The following is a 16,768-nucleotide window of genomic DNA, read 5'->3' on the forward strand; positions in this document are numbered from 1 at the left end:
TACGCAATCATGTCCCCGGACTGTAATAAGGAATCATCCTTATATCTGAGCAATTCAAGCTTGAAGTACCACCTGTTTTCTCCAGGGGGCACTAAGTAAAACTCCAGCTGTATAGGCAATCCGCAGCCTAAACAGAGAGCAAACCGCACTTACTGAGAGGAGACAACACAAGATGAGAATGCGTTCTTGCCTTTCAAACACAGCTTGATGTTGTGCAAATCCACATCAAACTTTATTTAACTTGACACAGAGACATAAAACGTTACGTTTATGATGCGACACAACCGAAACACTCCAAAAGCATCCATGTGACCCATGGTACATTGATGCATCCTTAGACAAGCCCTTATAATAAACCTCGGACTGGTTGACCAATGTTTCAAAATGGATTGCTGTGAACCGTAGACCAATGATAGGCTTAGGTTTAATAATATGGAAATAAACAATATATTGCATTGTAAAGCCACTTTTTGTATTGTCTTTTTATGCTTTACTTGTCTTCCAAAATAATGTAATGCATTTTAATTATATGTATTATTATTATTTTTTTGTATAGACAGTATATTTTATTTATAATTATTTAAATATAACTATTTATAAAATATTTAATCATTATATATTGAATTATTGTTATTTGAGGGGCTTTCTCAGCAAATATTTATGTGATAAATTGATATATATATAGCTGCACAATTCTGGATAAATTGAGAATCACCATTTTATTTTTTGCTTAGAATAAAGATCACGATTCTCTCATGATTCTGAAGAAAAAATGCTTATTTTAGTGATTTACAAAACCTGGACATTTACTAAAGGTTCTGACAAAATATTTTTATCTATGCAAAAATGCAATAAAGTTGTAAATCAAATATATACATTTAAATTGTCACAAGTCCACAAGAGGGAGCAACGAATGCATTATAAAACAAACAGCAACTTGTTATTGCAAAAACATAAACTATAAATCAATTAAATAATTAATAATAATAATAATTATTATTTTTTTTAAAAGTGGTTAAAAAATAAATGAAACATGCTTAGTAAAAAGCAAAACAAGCGAAAAAAGCTTCATTAACAGTTCTATTTTAACTTAATTTTGCACTGGTAGGCAAAAATGCAATGAAAAAAATTATTGAATGCAAATGAAACTACTTTAATATTTGACAGTCTTTACTGTGTGACTATTAGATATACATTAATACTGATTTTATTAAGTAGGAATGCCTAAATCCCTATAACAGACAGAGTGCCTTTTATATACATTAGACATCCCATAGATCTAACATTTTGAAGAATTTGTCCATTCTGCTTATGTATTAACGCCTGTATATGCTTTAATATTTTGTCAATACAGTGCAGATTTAAACCTGTCTGTTTACACTTGTGTTAATATCACCTAAAGAGGGGTATTTTGATGAAAAAAAAACCTCATTGCTTTGCATTCTACAAATGCATCCATCACGAGACACAAGTGCACGGGCAGACACACACATGCGAGCATTGTAAAGCAGCCGACTGTAATCAGACTTTTGTGAGATCTTGGTTTTGCCGGTATTTTTCTTTAGCATTGGTGGCTATTAAAATATTGAACTGAGCAGAGATTCAGTCACACTATTTAATTGTGGCTAAACCCTGCATTTTGTAAAGCACTGTGCTGGAGTGCGCTGTTTTGTAGATGCCAAATAAAGTTGAAAAGAGCAACATTTAAAAATGCATCTTGAGGTGAATTTCTAATTAAAATTTGACCGCCTTACAAAGGCATGCCACGGTAACATTTATATACATTTACATTTACATTTATTCATTTGGCAGACGCTTTTATCCAAAGTGACTTACAAAAGAGGAAGAACATCAGCGAATCATCTTAGGGAGACAGTGGTACAAAAAGTGCCATATTACAAAGTTTCACTATCATCAGAATAGTATACAAAACAGATTTAAGTGCAACAAGAAATGTAAATAATAATTATTTTTTTTAGTGACCGGTTAAGTGCTTTTGGAAAAGATGTGTTTTTTAGCCGTTTTTTGAAGATAGATAGTGAGTTAGCTTCCCGGATTGAGTTGGGAAGATCATTCCACCACTGTGGTATGATGAAACTGAAAGCCCGGGAAAGTGTTTTGGTATGACAAGGCGACGTTCCTTAACCGACCGCAGGCTTCTGGTGGGAACGTAGCTCTGCATAAATGTTTTTAGGTATGCTGGAGCAGACCCAGTGACTGTTTTATATGCCAGCATCAGGGCCTTGAATTTAATACGTGCATGAACCGGGAGCCAGTGGAGAGAGACAAAGAGTGGTGTAACATGTGCTCTCTTAGGTTCATTAAAGACCAGACGTGCTGCTGCATTCTGGATCATTTTCAGGGGTCTAATAGCACATGCAGGGAGGCCTGCAATGAGAGCGTTACAGTAGTCCAGTCTAGTCATGACAAGTGACTGAACGAGCAGTTGTGTGGCATGTACAGAGAGGAAGGGTCTTATCTTCCTGATATTGTAGAGTGTAAATCTACATGGTCTTGCAGTTTTTGAAATGTGGTCTGTGAAATTTAGCTCATCATCATTGGTTACCCCTAGATTTCTGACCGTTTTGGAAGGCGAAACTGTAGTTGGACCCAGCTGCACGGTGATGTTGTGTTCAACAGCCGGGTTGGCTGGAAAGACAAGGAGTTCGGTCTTGGCAGGGTTGAGTTGAAGGTGGTGTTCCTTCATCCAGGCTGAGATGTCTGCCAGACAGGCAGCGATTCGAGCGGTCACTGTGGTGTCATTGGGCTGGAAAGACAAGTAGAGTTGCGTGTCATCAGCGTAGCAGTGGTAAGAGAAACCATGTGACTGAATGATGGGTCCCAGTGATGTTGTGTATATGGAGAAGAGAAGTGGCCCAAGCACTGATCCCTGAGGTACCCCAGTAAGTAACTGGTGTGGCTTGGATACTTCCCTCTCCATGCTACCTCAAAGGACCTTTCTGAGAGATAAGAGTTGAACCAGTCAAGCACAGTTCCAGTGATACCCAGTTTAGAGAGGGTGGAGAGTAGGATCTGATGGTTGACTGTGTCAAAGGCAGCAGAAAGGTCCAGCAGAATCAGAACGGATGATCTGGATTCAGCTTTAGCCTGTCTCAGCGACTCGATGACAGACAGCAGGGCAGTCTCAGTGGAGTGTCCACTTTTGAAGCCTGACTGATTGTCATCCAGCAGCTTGTTCTGTGAGAGATAGGCAGAGATCTGATTGAAAACTGCCCTTTCAAGTGTTTTTGCCATGAATGGGATGAGAGAGACTGGTCTGTAGTGTTCTATCTGTGTGGGGTTAAGTGCAGGTTTTTTCAGCAGTGGGGTTACTCGAGCCTGCTTAAATGTAGTGGGAAACATGCCTGCAAGAAGGGATGTGTTAATTATGTGTGTAAGTGCCGGTAGGATGGACGGAGAGCTGGCCTGGAGAAGGTGTGATGGAATGGGGTCAAGGGAACAGGTTGTGGGGTGGTTGGAGAGGAGGAGTTTAGAGACCTCAGTGTCAGTTAAAGGAGAGAACATAGGGAAAGAAGGGTTGCATACAGGAGCCAGGTGTTTGACAGGGTGTGGTGCTGTGAATGTATTGCTGATGGCTGTAACCTTATCAGTAAAAAATGTGGTGAATATATCTGCTGTCAGTGATGTGTCAGGTGGTGGAGGGGGAGGGCAGAGAAGTGTGTTAAATGTTCTAAACAAGCTACGAGTGTCTGTGGATATACATTGCAGAATCGTTGTCATCAGATGTGAGATCACGTGGTGTCTGAATCGAGATCGAGATTTAGCGATTTATCGTGCAGCTCTTATATATATATATATATATATATATATATATATATGTATATATACACACACACATTATATGGCCAAAAGTATGTGGACACCCCCTTCTAATTAACAAATTTGTTTACTCCATTAAATCCAGTAAAGAAAAATCTTGATGTTTCTTTATGTAATGGCTTGGGATTTGTGTGCTTCTAAATTTGTGGCAACTGTTTGGAGATAGCCCTTTTCTGTTCCAGCATGACAATGCCACTGTGAACAAAGTGAGGTCCATAATGAAATGGTTTACTGTGTCTGGCGTGGAAGAAATTGACTGGCCTGCACAAAGCCCAGACCCCACTGACCCCACTAATCACTATTGGGGTGAACTGGAACAGCAACTGTTAGTCAGGCCCCATCGACCAATATCAGTTCCTGACCTCACTGATAGCCTTGTGTCTGAATGAGAGCAAATCCCTGCAGCCATGTTACTATATACAGTGTAGTGGAAAGCCTTTCCAAAAGAGTGGAGCTGTTATTACAGCAAAGGGGGAAATTGATGCCTAAGGTTTTGAAATCAAATGTTCATCAAGCACATATGGTGTACAAACTTTTGTCCATATAGTGTATGTACTTATATTAAGGGCAAAATTGTTTAGTGTTGTAAAAATAACATTATAATTCTATAGTCGTAATTTGGTAGAAATAATTTTAAAAAATTGGTAGAAATAATTTTAACAAAAATATTGAAATGTATTTATTGGTTATATTTTTATAGTTTTAAACAACATAGTATTTTTATAACAGTTTTTCATAGTTTAATATTGAAAATCTTGGTTGAGATTAGAATTGTAAATACACTGGTGGCCAAAGTTTGGAATAATGTACAGATTTTGCTGTTTTGGAAGGAAATTGGTACTTTAATATTCCAAAGTGAACTTTAATAGGAGCAAAATGATTTAGTGTGGTGGAAATGATGCCACAACTGTGGGACAGTAATTCTGCATTTTTGAAAAATGTATTGAAACCACACAATAGATGACACAATAAATATTTAAATGGTTTATGTTTATTTCACTCTTTGATTAGAATATTATAGTTTAATATTTTATGTCTTGGACAAGGCTGAAATAATTGCCACTTTTCCACCATTAGGCGAACAATTCTCATTGCAAAACCGTTCCGTGCTGATCCGGGCCAGTTGGTGTGGTTACAGTTTCTTTTTTCACTGTGGTCCGGTGAAATCAGGAGAATGTCCATAATAGACATAACAACATTATATCGGCAACATCCAGACTAGCTAAAAAGGATATTTATTAACAAAATATTTTATGAAAATAGTATATGAGAATATATTGATATACAGTATTTTGAATTTGGCAAATTGAAAACTGTGAGCCACCACATACTAAAGCCATTCAACTAGCACAGTTGAGTACAGTTAGCTAATCATACCGAGAATTTTGTGCTATGCCGAATCGTGTTCAAGTGGAACTGCTGCTGTAACTGTTCCATACCATGCTCAGAACCGTTCGACCCAATGGAGGAAAAGCAGCTAATAAAATCTGTACATAAAGGGTATTTGAAAAGTGACACAAATATATTATGATGGCCGGATAAAGTCATAAAAAAAAAAGTTCTGTTAGTTTGAATTAAAATCGACGCCTGGGACATGATATTGCCTAAACTTAAAGAAATACCAGTAAATTAGGAGTTATTTTATATAGTTAAAAATGCTGATTTAAAAAGCAACATTAATTTCTTAATACTGAATATCAAGCAGTAACTAACAAAGTCAGTTATGATCAAAACTCTAGAATCATTTTTTTACAGATGCCACTTATTATTTATTATTATTTATACAATTATTAATATTCCTTTTTATTTGAAGTGTGGAATAAGTGTACAGGTACATTGTGGGGCCACTGTAAACATGCCATTCCAAACTAGTCTCAGAAAGGTCAAAATATATGATGTTGTATTTTATGCATTATAATAATTTTAATTCCTTTATATTTTTTTTAGACTCCAGCTCCCAGCACTTCGGAAAGCTCAGCTGCACATCTGGATAACACACCTCTGGAGGACTGGTATGTTACCTATCACAACCTGTGATGCAGCACAAAACTTTAGCTCTGTATAAAACCTTTCACCCCATTTAGCACAGCTGTCAATTTAACAATGTGTCAGTGTAAGTCTGAGATTCATATCCAATATCCCACCCAGGCTCAACACAAACAGTTAACAACATCTTGGGATCTCAAATTGCGCCTCTTTCTTTCCCAACCTTTATTTTCCTATTGAATGACCTCCTTTATGCTGTCTCGCTGGAATACATGATAGTGTGGTGACAATATAAAAAAAAATTGATAATGCCAAAATTATACTTGTAACTTAAACAGAATGGACTACTGATTTAACTGTAGTGGATGAGCAATATTGGGCAGCATTCCTCTTTCATCCAGTCTGAACTCTATTGATACTCGCATTCACTCTTTATATGACACTACATGGCTAAGCAATATTATAATTTTGGGGGATTTTCTCCCCTTTTCTCCCCAATTTGGAATGCTCAATCCCCAATGTGCTCTAGGTTCTCGTGGTAGCGTAGTGACCTCAATCCGGGTGGCGGAGGACGAATCTCAGTTGCCTCTGCTTCTGAGACCATCAATCCGTGCATCTTATCACATGTGGCTTGTTGAGCATGTTACCGCGGAGACCTAGTGCGTATGGAGGCTTCACGCTATTCTTCGCGGCATTCACGCGTAACTCACGACGCACCCATGCCATGAGCGAGAACCACATTATAGCGACCATGAGGAGGTTAACCCAACGTGACTCTACCCACCCTAGCAACCAGGCCAATTTGGTTGCTTAGGAGACCTGGCTGGAGTCACTCAACACGCCCTGGATTCGAACTTGCATCTTTACTTGCTGAGCTACCCAGGCCCCCTAATTAATTCATTATTAAGATTAATCCCCACAGAAATGACTGGAATAGCCAAAGACATTCATTTGAATGAGGTGTCCACATATGCAGCTCTCCATGCCACTTGTCGATGGCTTAAAGGACAATCTCATGATTACAAGCAAAACTGCACTACAAGATCTGATTGTTGGAGAGTATGACTCAACCACAACCACCTGTTATAGAAATGAATAACAATAGGGCAGGAATGTGGCATGGCAGCATTTTATGAGCGCATTTCCATTACTCATTCACACTGTCTTCTGATAAGTAGCAGACTAGAGAAATATAAGTGTTGCTCTTTTAGGAACATTACAGTTTGTCAGTGATGACAAATATGCAGCTGTGTTTCTAAAGTAACAACAATATATTTGATGGGGTATATGGTTATAAACAGTTATATTAGCAAAATTATTGTTGATAGTATGGGTAATGTAAGGATTAATTTCTAATTACTTCTTGCATTACTATTTTACAAAATGTATATTTACCTGTGTAACACAGTTGAAGGATGGGCAAGGAGGAGGCGAGAACCGGCTTGTCAACATAAATTATATTTTAATGAGAAACTCAAAACCACATAAACAAACACACATGACGGACATGTCCGTAATTCTCTCTCTCTCGAACAATCGTCACCGGCCGCCTTTATCCCTCGCGCGCCTCATCAGGCTGATTGGGGACCGGGCGCGCGATATTCCGACCGGCCCCGCCCCCCTCCGCTCCACAACCTGAAAGATGAATTTTTTCATTGTTAAAATACTTTTTTGGTTCCCAACCTAATATGCAGAGACAATTATAAGTAAATGATTTGTAGGTTTTAAACACTGTCTGGTGCTTTCAAACATTGATAAGTTTGAGCGGCCAGACCAGCCCAACACACCAATATAGGCTCAACCAATGGTGTGAGTTTGGGGCTGGATTATTTGTTTTTGCTGCTCCATTTGGTGACACTAGGGTCACAGAAATTACACATTTCAGCTTTAAAGCTGAGGTATGTTACATTTTCAGTGTAAAAATATTTTCTCCTATCCCAGCTCTATTTCCAGAGGCAAATATAAGTGAGCCATTCATAGGTTAATTTTCATAGGTTAATTTAACTGTAAACACTTTTTCTGTGGCTCTATGAAAATGTCTCTCTTTGTTTTGTGCGACCCAAAAAAACTCACATGGCATGAGTTGGGGGCGGGCCTATATGTTTGTTTGATCAACGGCAAAATGGGACCATTTTCAGAATCTGTTTTGAAAACATTTGGGGTTTTTGCAATTTCTTTAGTGCCACAGAAATTACATACTTCAGATTTAACGATTTATCACAAAATAAAAATAGCGTGATTTGGGGGCAAGACTATCTGACTTTTTGAACAAATGCAGATGGAAGCTGTTTTGAAGACATTGTTTATTTTTACAATCCCGTTCGGTGGCGCAGAAATTAAATACTTTAGCTTGAACTAAAATACAACAAAACTGTAAGTTTACAAAAGAAGAAAAAATAAAAACAAATAACTACAAAACATTGTACACACTACAATATGAACATTTAAAATATTTACAGAGAATTACTTTAATTAACATATTTTCAATAGTGCTGTCAGTCGATTACATTTTTTGTCGTGATTAATCAAAAATGTTTTATAGTTAATTGCGAGTAATTGCGGATTTTGAAAGTGCTGAAATGTTACTCTATGTATACTTCTTTTCCTGTCAAAATGCATTATTTCCTTCTTAGGAAAGAAAACAAAACAATATGTAACAAGAATTTTTGATTAGCATTTCCAAACAAAGCCTTCCACAGTATAAAGATAGAAATGCACTAAAATATCACCAATTCAAGTAGCATCAAACGTTTCCCAAAGTAGAAGTTTGATTTTAGTTAGAGTTTTTGACTTTCACACATGCAACCAGGTAAATTACAGGAAAATCTTTTTGTTGCCTGTACTGGTAAATGTACCACATGTGATATTCACACATGTGAGGACTTTCGTCTTTTTTCCATTTTGCTATTACCATTCATACATCTGTACCAAATGCCATTAAACTCTGTGACGTTATTTGTTGAGGAAATGACTTCATCATGGCTGCGCCAGAAATGTAGGCTTCTTGTTTGAAAACATGGTGAGGTAGTATTTGAATTTGGACATATGTGGTCGGTAATGTTGATGATGTTTTCAATTCAAAACAGTATTACTATGAATGTAAACTTTAATACAGTGAAAAAGACACTATTTGCATAACATAAATATATATAAATAAAGAACAAATGTCTAACATTCTTTTGAATGTCCATGTACTAAAATAAAACATTTGATGGCATGAGTGTACCTTCATTAACTATTACTATTATTTTGAACGGTCATGGAAAATGAAGCAATATGATGATAATTTTACCTGGTCGCAAAAAGTAGTCTGTTAATCTACCTGATGAACTTTCACCTTTTGCTGACAATTTATGCTTCGCAGAGCTAATGTGTGCTTCTAAATCACTTGCACCTTTATTAGCAACTGACACATAAATGCTAGCTTTACATGTTATATATTCTGCTTCCCACAGATATCGACCTGGATGAAAGCATGGGAGTTTTTTGTTCAAATCTTCTGTAAATTTGCACTTTCGTTTGGGCATTGTTTCCACTCAGCTGTCATTTGCTGCTACTGTCAAGCAACTGTTTGATGCCGAATACAACAGCACTTCACGGTTTCGCGGAGAGATTGACAGGCAGGAATTTGGCCAATAGGTGCTGCAAGCCTCTTATAATCGACAAATTGGTGTGCAAGAAGGCGGGACTTACAAAGAGGTGTTAAAGCAATGCAAATATGGAAATACGCAACTTTAGAAATCCCGGCCGGATGCTTTTTTAAGGTCCGAAAAAGAGGACATGTCCGGAAAAAGAGGACGTATGGTCACTCTACTTCTAACCTGAAAATTGCAGTACATTTTCTGGAAAGGGCTGTATGTGTGAAAGGGGCTATAGAAAGATCTAGTGCCCTCATGGGTTGCATATTAATTTCAACCTACATTAAATCTCTTAAATTCTTATCCTCCACAATGTTAATCAGACAGTGGATATCCGCTTTGCTACAGGAATCGTGAGCAGCGTTCATGATTCGCGTCAGGCATCAACCATGCTTAAACTTTATCAATAAGCTTTATGCAAATGAAGAGCGACTTTCGGGAGTGACAGCCAATACTAGAGAAGATGGTAGAGCTCACATTATCCTAATATTTTAATAATAATATTAATTTAAAAGAAACAATGCTGTTTAGACTCTCCATACACACACACAGTGTGAATGCAGCTTGACACGGCTGTTGTGTGTGTGCGTGTGTGTGTGTGTGTGTGTGCATCAGTGAAATGACTCCGCGGACACTCAAAAATCTCAAATACAAAACAAAATGAAAACTACTGAAATTTTCAAAACTATAATAACCCTGTGTGATCTGATAGGCCTGCAGAGGCCCTGGAGGGTGATGTGTTTGTGGATGGAGAGGGCAGTGATGGTGAGGATAATGAAGAGTTCTATCCTGATGACTGTCATTGGGAACAGGAGGAAGAGGCGCTAATGCCCGGGCCCTCAGCAGTCATAACAGAGAAGGTGAATCATTTTTCACAGCAAAAAGGTTTATCATTGTTTACATTTTTACATCTGATTGAATATATTTTCTGTTTAATTTTTTGTATGTTTTCTATAAAACCTGATCTTAAAGTCCTCTATTTCTCATGCTTAATAAGGTAAATAAGGAGACCAGTATGGACGGTCTGCCCCATTCTGTCTCTGTGGTTCGTCCCAAGGAGCGACGACATGACGTCCATCAACAAAATCCGTTTATGCGAGGAAACACCATCATCCGGTCCAAGACATTTTCCCCTGGACCCCAGAGCCAGTATATCTGCAGAGTGAGAACACACACACACAAACAGTGTTATTTCTCTTTACTGAAGCAATCAATAAATACACAATGGCTTTGCCTATGCATAAAAATCATGCACAGAACATAATTCATCATTTACAATTTTTCAGCATAAATATTGCTTAATTACCATTTAACTAATGCCCTCATTCATCAAATCACCAGATTAATCGCAGTGACAGTGATAGCTCCACGCTGTCGAAGAAATCTCCCTTTGTCCGGAACGCTTCGGAGCGACGCAGTGTTCGAATGAAAAAGGTAAAGATTGAAAATATATCATATTTATGGTACAAAACAAATCTTATTATTTAAATACCAGTTCTTCTATGCATTTTGCTGTGAATCAAAACCCTTCACACATTTTTATTCTAATCAGGAATCCAACAGATTTTTCTAAAGGAACACCATGCATTTCACAAGCCTTAAATGCCAGAAGCTTTTCTCAGAATGGAGAGTTTATGTGTGTAAGCAGCAGTTTAATATTTAATCCTGACATTTCTGTGCTGACCTGAGGTCAGTGTTAATGAAGCACAGTCTCAGAGAGAGGAAACAGGTTTGCTGAGCACTTTCGCAACCCCTTAAAAGGGTTAGTTCAGCCAAAAATGAAAATTCTCTCATCATTTACGCCCCCTCGTGCCATTCTTTTGCAGAACAACATTTTTTTAGAAGTATATTTCAGCTCTGTAGGTCCATACAATGCAAGTGAATGGTGGCCAGAACTTCGAAGGTCCAAAATGCACATAAAAGCAGCATAAAAGTAATCCAGTGGATAAATCTATATCTTCAGAAGTGATATGATGGGTGTGGGTAAGAAACAAATCAATATTTAAGCCCTTTTTTACTATAGATACTCCTCCCTGCCAGTAGGTGGTGATACAACAAAGAATGAGAATCGACAAATCCAAAAGAAGAAGATGATAAAAGTGGATATTTATAGTAAAAAAAAAGACTTAAATATTGATCTGTTTCTCACCCTCACCTATTGTATCACTTCTGAATACATGGATTAAAGCACTGGAGTCATATTGATTATTTTTATGCTGCTTTATTTGCATTTTGGACCTTCAAAATTCTGGTTATCCATTCACTTGCATTGTATGGAACTGCAGAGCTGAAATACTCTTCTAAAAATCTTTGTTTGTGTTCTGCAGAAGAAGTCAAACACATCTGGGATGGTATGAGGGCGAGTAAATGATGAGAGTGTTTTCATTTTTGGATGAACTATTCCTTTCAAAATTTGATCACAGGATGCTGCGATTGACCAGTCAGAATCAAGTATAGTATAACGATTCATTAACTATCAACAGTGTGATGTCTGTAATAAATAAACTGCAAGTTGCTTTAGATAAGTGTCATTAAAATTATTTATCAATTCACTCCCTCTCTCACAGCCACCGATGCAGGTGAAAGGTCTGGACGGTCTCTTGCGCACCTCTCTGGATCTCGAGCTGGACTTGCAGGTGACACGCACAAGGCAGAGTCGTCTGAACGAGGACCTGCATGTGCTGCGGGAGCTAAAGGAGCAGTTGGAGAAAGCCCGGCAGCAGGGGCAACAAGTCCTGCCCACATGGGTACAGGAGGATGAACGCTTCCGGCTGCTACTCAAACAGGCAGAAAGACAGGTCAGTCAAGTGACACATTACTGGATGTTTCTCGTGGCACACTTTTAGAATTTCCATTCTAATGTCTGATGCTGTTCACCAACTTTATGCCCAGACCCAGGAGGAGCAGCTACTGGAAAAGAGGGTAGAGAAGATGATGCGAGCAGCAGCTAAGGATGTGCACAAGATCCGTGGACAGAGCCTCAAAGAGGTCCCTGGGGTTCAGTTCTTCAGGTGGGCTTTTGTTCCTGTTCCTGCCCTGTTGAAAAGATCACCATATGTTGTGTTCTCAAATCTGGTGGCCATTATGTTTATGCTGGTGTGCCTACCATTCTTTTTAACTAGCTCAACCAGCAAGTCGCCACTGGTCAACCAGCTTGATCTGAAAGAATATGCTGGTTGGACAGATTTTTGTTTTTGCGATACTGGTCCACCAGCTTAACCACCACCAAACCAGCATTAATCAACATGGTGGTCTAAGCTAGTCTTTTCAGCAGGGTATCTTTTGTCTCATTAGACTTCCAAGTCTTAAAGTAGCTGGTGAAAATAAAGCTCTGTTCCAAAATCTAGCAAGCTGTGGCCTACTTTTTGGAACAGCATTTGTGTAAGTCTGTGATGCCATAAAGGGATAGTTCACCCAAAAATAAAATGTTCTCATAATTTACTAACCCTCATGCCATCCCACTGGGCTGGGAGGAGTATTTATAGAGAAAAAGGACCTAAATATTGATTTGTTACTCAACCACACCTATCATATCTCTTCTGAAGACATGGATTATACCACTGGAGTTTTATGGATTACTTTTATGCTGCCTTTAGATGCTTTTTGTAGCTTCAAAGTTCTGACCACCATTCACTTGCATTATATGGACCTACAGAGCTGAGACATTCTTCTAAAAATAGTAGTTTGTGTTCATCAGAAGAAAGAATGTCACACATCTGGGATGGCATGAGAGGGTGAGGAAATGATAAGAGCATTTTTGGGTGAACTATCCCTTTAAAATGCTGTCTTGGTTGGCAGATCACTAGGTTTTGGAACAGAGCTTATATCACCTAAAGCTTTTTCCTTCTAAATGGTTTTATATTTGAAACTATAAAGTTTCAAGCTGTACTTATTGTCTGGTGTAACCTCTCTTAGAGAGAAGATGGCCTTCTTCACCCGAGCGAAGATAAATGTTCCTGACCTACCAGCTGACGACGTGTAGAAAATCTCAAGTATTTCCGTCTTTACTGCTGTTTCCACGGAGACGCAACTGACGTCTGGCGGTATCATGAAGAATTGTGTGAAAGAAAAAGTATGTTGCCGCAGGAAAATGTTATTTTTGAACACTGGGTTTTAACTTTCAAAACCGAAATTGTATAGATCCATGTGTCGTTTTTCTTTTTCTTTTTAGCTAGATTTCTTTTTCTAGTTGCATTGTGTTCTGTTACTAATACGAGTAAGTTGGTATCTGTACTAGGTTTTTTAGTGGTCATTCAAAACACCAGTGCGGTCTTTTAAATGAGTTTTAAACATGCTGCTCTGCTGATTCAGGCAGAACTGCTCACTGTTGCGCTCGAAGATGTGAATAAGGATACTTACGGTACCACTTCCGTTCAAGGGTTCGAGAATCAGTATCTAGCTTTATGTTGCAATGACAAAATGAATGGGCATAAATCCTGCGATCTAAGTCACGTCCCACTACAAACAACCTTGTTCTGTCCACATTTCTGTTCAACAATATGTACTTTGTATGAGATTGTTGTTTTTTTTGCAAATAGTTGCAGGTGTTAGCAAGCATGAAACTAAAGCATGTTGAACAGTTAAATAGAGCGGTTATCTTGTAGATTAAGTAGATTAATAACAGCTCTTTGTTTGTGTTAATTATGCATTCAAACCAGACACATACTAGTGCAAAAGTCCGTAATATGATGTAGAATCTGCACTTAGTCCAACAGACTCTCAGGTAGAATATGAGATAGTTCATGCACTTTAATACAAATCTGATAGCGAGAAAAATGTATTGATATAGAGAATGAAGCAAAAAGCACATTTGAATGCAAAGATTACATCCCATTGAAGTAAAACCCCCTTTCTGAGCTCTTTTTGCATCTTTGGAAACTTTCTACCTTGTTTTTATATTTCTTAACTAACAATTGTAGTACTTGCAGTGGCATGTTGCATTAGTTTTACATTCCTTTTGGTTTAGACCTCACTTAATCTAACCCAAACTCCAGGCAACAAAAATAAGTTTTGTAATTGTTAGTTTATTTGACTAATAATCTGTCAGTTAAAGCTGTTGAACTGAATGTAGAGAAAAGAAGAGAAGAATTTAGTGTTTGGGTGAATCTCACAAGAAAATGTCTGTCATTTCTGACCCCAAAATCAAAAGACAAAATAAATAAATTATATTTTGCATGCAGAAAATGATTTTGTTTTCTTTTTTTTCTCATTGTGACATTACTTTCATGACAATTCTCAAATTAATATAATGTAATCCCCAAATTCTTATTACTATGATGTGAAAAAATGTAATTCTCATTATAATACATAAAATAATTGTCAAAATATGAATAACTACAGTATTGACCAACACAAAATAGGTATCGTTTAAAAGCTTAGAAACTCTAATTTACAATGCATGCAGGCATTATGACCTAAAGTGAACTAGTGCTTTGAAATTCGCAGACAAATCAGAATCGTTCCATTTTTATAATTATTTTGATATAAATTTGTACTGTACATATATTACAGTCGTGTCATATTTTGTTGGAAAGCTCTCAAAGAGTAGAATACAAACAGTAGAATTGGTGTTGATTATATGCCACGTTTCACTTATAACTTCACGAAAAATAAACGGAACATTATATATCACAATCCATACTTAGAGGAGGTGATTATCTTCCAAACGAGTCCAAACACAAGGTAATCAGATGCATAGATCGTAAGATAATCCACATGAAGCACAATGTTACATATGGCCACCAGAAGATGGCGCCAAGTAAATGACAGCGACTCATTGAGTCTCCATGCTATGCAAACCTTTAGTCATTGTTGTGTTTGTATGTGTAATTAGTTCTTATGTACAATTATTATGTTTTATTTATATGGAGAGGCTTTAGACACATGGAGTCGTTTTTGGACACAATGATAAATTATTATTGCTATAACTTTTGATTGCTTTCCTTATTTACACCCAGAGATATCTAATGTCAAATAAGAAAAAATAATAATAATAATTTTTGACAAAATTTCAGATTTTTCAGCAGTTTCTTAGGATGAGAGTCTCAGAATTTATCATAATCTATATCATTAAAACATTTTCTTTACAATGATTCCAAACACTTGACCCTCCCTGTGTGTGTGTGTGTGTGTGTGTGTGTGTGTGTGTGTGTGTGTGTGTGTGTGTGTGTGTGTGTGTGTGTGTGTGTGTGTTTTCTCTCTCTTAAAACCTTAAAAAACCTTTGGGATTGCCACTGAAACATGACATCTTTAAAAATGCCTTCAGAGATTAAAAGGTTCATGGAAATCATCTTGTCTGTACACATTGATTTTTTGTTTTATTCAAATCAGTATTACTTAAATTGCAGTGCAAAAGAATTATTTACTTGCAATTTTACTTAATTTTAATACAATGTAACATTATATAATTTATATTATATTAAATTATAAACATAAAATATTATTTATAACTATGTAAATAAAATAGCATTGTTTGTTTCACATTACAGTAATGAGACAGTAATTTATTTATTTATTTATATTTGCATTAAGCTACTGAGAATTGGGGAAAATTGTGGTGAAAATAACGTCAAATCTTAATGGTCTTAAATATAGGCTTCATTTTCTTTATGCAGACTAATTGTATTATTATTTATTTATTATCTTTTGATGTTATAGTGAAATATGACCCTTGGCAGTTTTCATGAGATTCACCCACTTATGGATCACACAAGAGCTTTGTAATGTTTTTAGCTTTTGAATAAATCTGGAACCTGACCATTTCTATGGCAAGTAAACAGCAAAGGCACAAGGTTCATAATTTGTCTCCCTGAACTCCCCTTGTAAACACTCGATAATATATCACACACCACGGCAGACATCCATTGAATAACGCTTGGAGACTTCGCATAACTCGAATCATTGAAGATTTGTGTTATGTAAATAAACACTCCCACTACACTAATATAATATTGATTTTTCTTCATCTACGTGCATAATGTTAAGTTAAATCAAGTATTTAGATTGTGGATGACTATAAATGTGACCACGTTCCCCGTTATTTTAAATCTCTTTTAAAAGTAATAATTGCTTTTAACCATCGTGGGCCAACTTGAATGTTTGTTTAAATGTAGCACTTTTTTTATTCAAACTCCCATTTAAATAATTATTTTTACATTTAAAATATTTCTTAAAGGGATAGTTCACCCAAAAATCAAAATGCTCTTTTATCATTTACTCACACTCATGTTGTTTCAAACCCGTATGACCTGTGCCTCACCATTTACTTTCATTGCATCTTTTTTCCATACAATGAAAGTAAATGG

The 16,768-nt window shown here is 37.0% G+C and overlaps 1 protein-coding gene across 1 annotated transcript in view; it reads left to right on the plus strand.

Annotated features, from left to right (window-relative positions):
* Window positions 1–15,663, plus strand: part of wwc1 (WW and C2 domain containing 1) — a 60,671-nt gene extending 45,008 nt beyond the window's left edge. Inside the window, exons 16-22 of the mRNA XM_052103974.1 lie at window positions 5,788–5,852; window positions 10,177–10,324; window positions 10,462–10,626; window positions 10,806–10,898; window positions 12,032–12,262; window positions 12,357–12,475; window positions 13,380–15,663. Coding sequence (XP_051959934.1) covers window positions 5,788–5,852; window positions 10,177–10,324; window positions 10,462–10,626; window positions 10,806–10,898; window positions 12,032–12,262; window positions 12,357–12,475; window positions 13,380–13,446 — 888 coding nt within the window. The 3' untranslated portion in view covers window positions 13,447–15,663. The remainder of the gene's footprint in view (window positions 1–5,787; window positions 5,853–10,176; window positions 10,325–10,461; window positions 10,627–10,805; window positions 10,899–12,031; window positions 12,263–12,356; window positions 12,476–13,379) is intronic.
* The last annotated feature ends 1,105 nt before the right edge of the window (window positions 15,664–16,768 follow it).

Source organism: Xyrauchen texanus, chromosome 34, assembly GCF_025860055.1.
Source record: "Xyrauchen texanus isolate HMW12.3.18 chromosome 34, RBS_HiC_50CHRs, whole genome shotgun sequence".
Classification (NCBI taxonomy): domain Eukaryota; kingdom Metazoa; phylum Chordata; class Actinopteri; order Cypriniformes; family Catostomidae; genus Xyrauchen; species Xyrauchen texanus.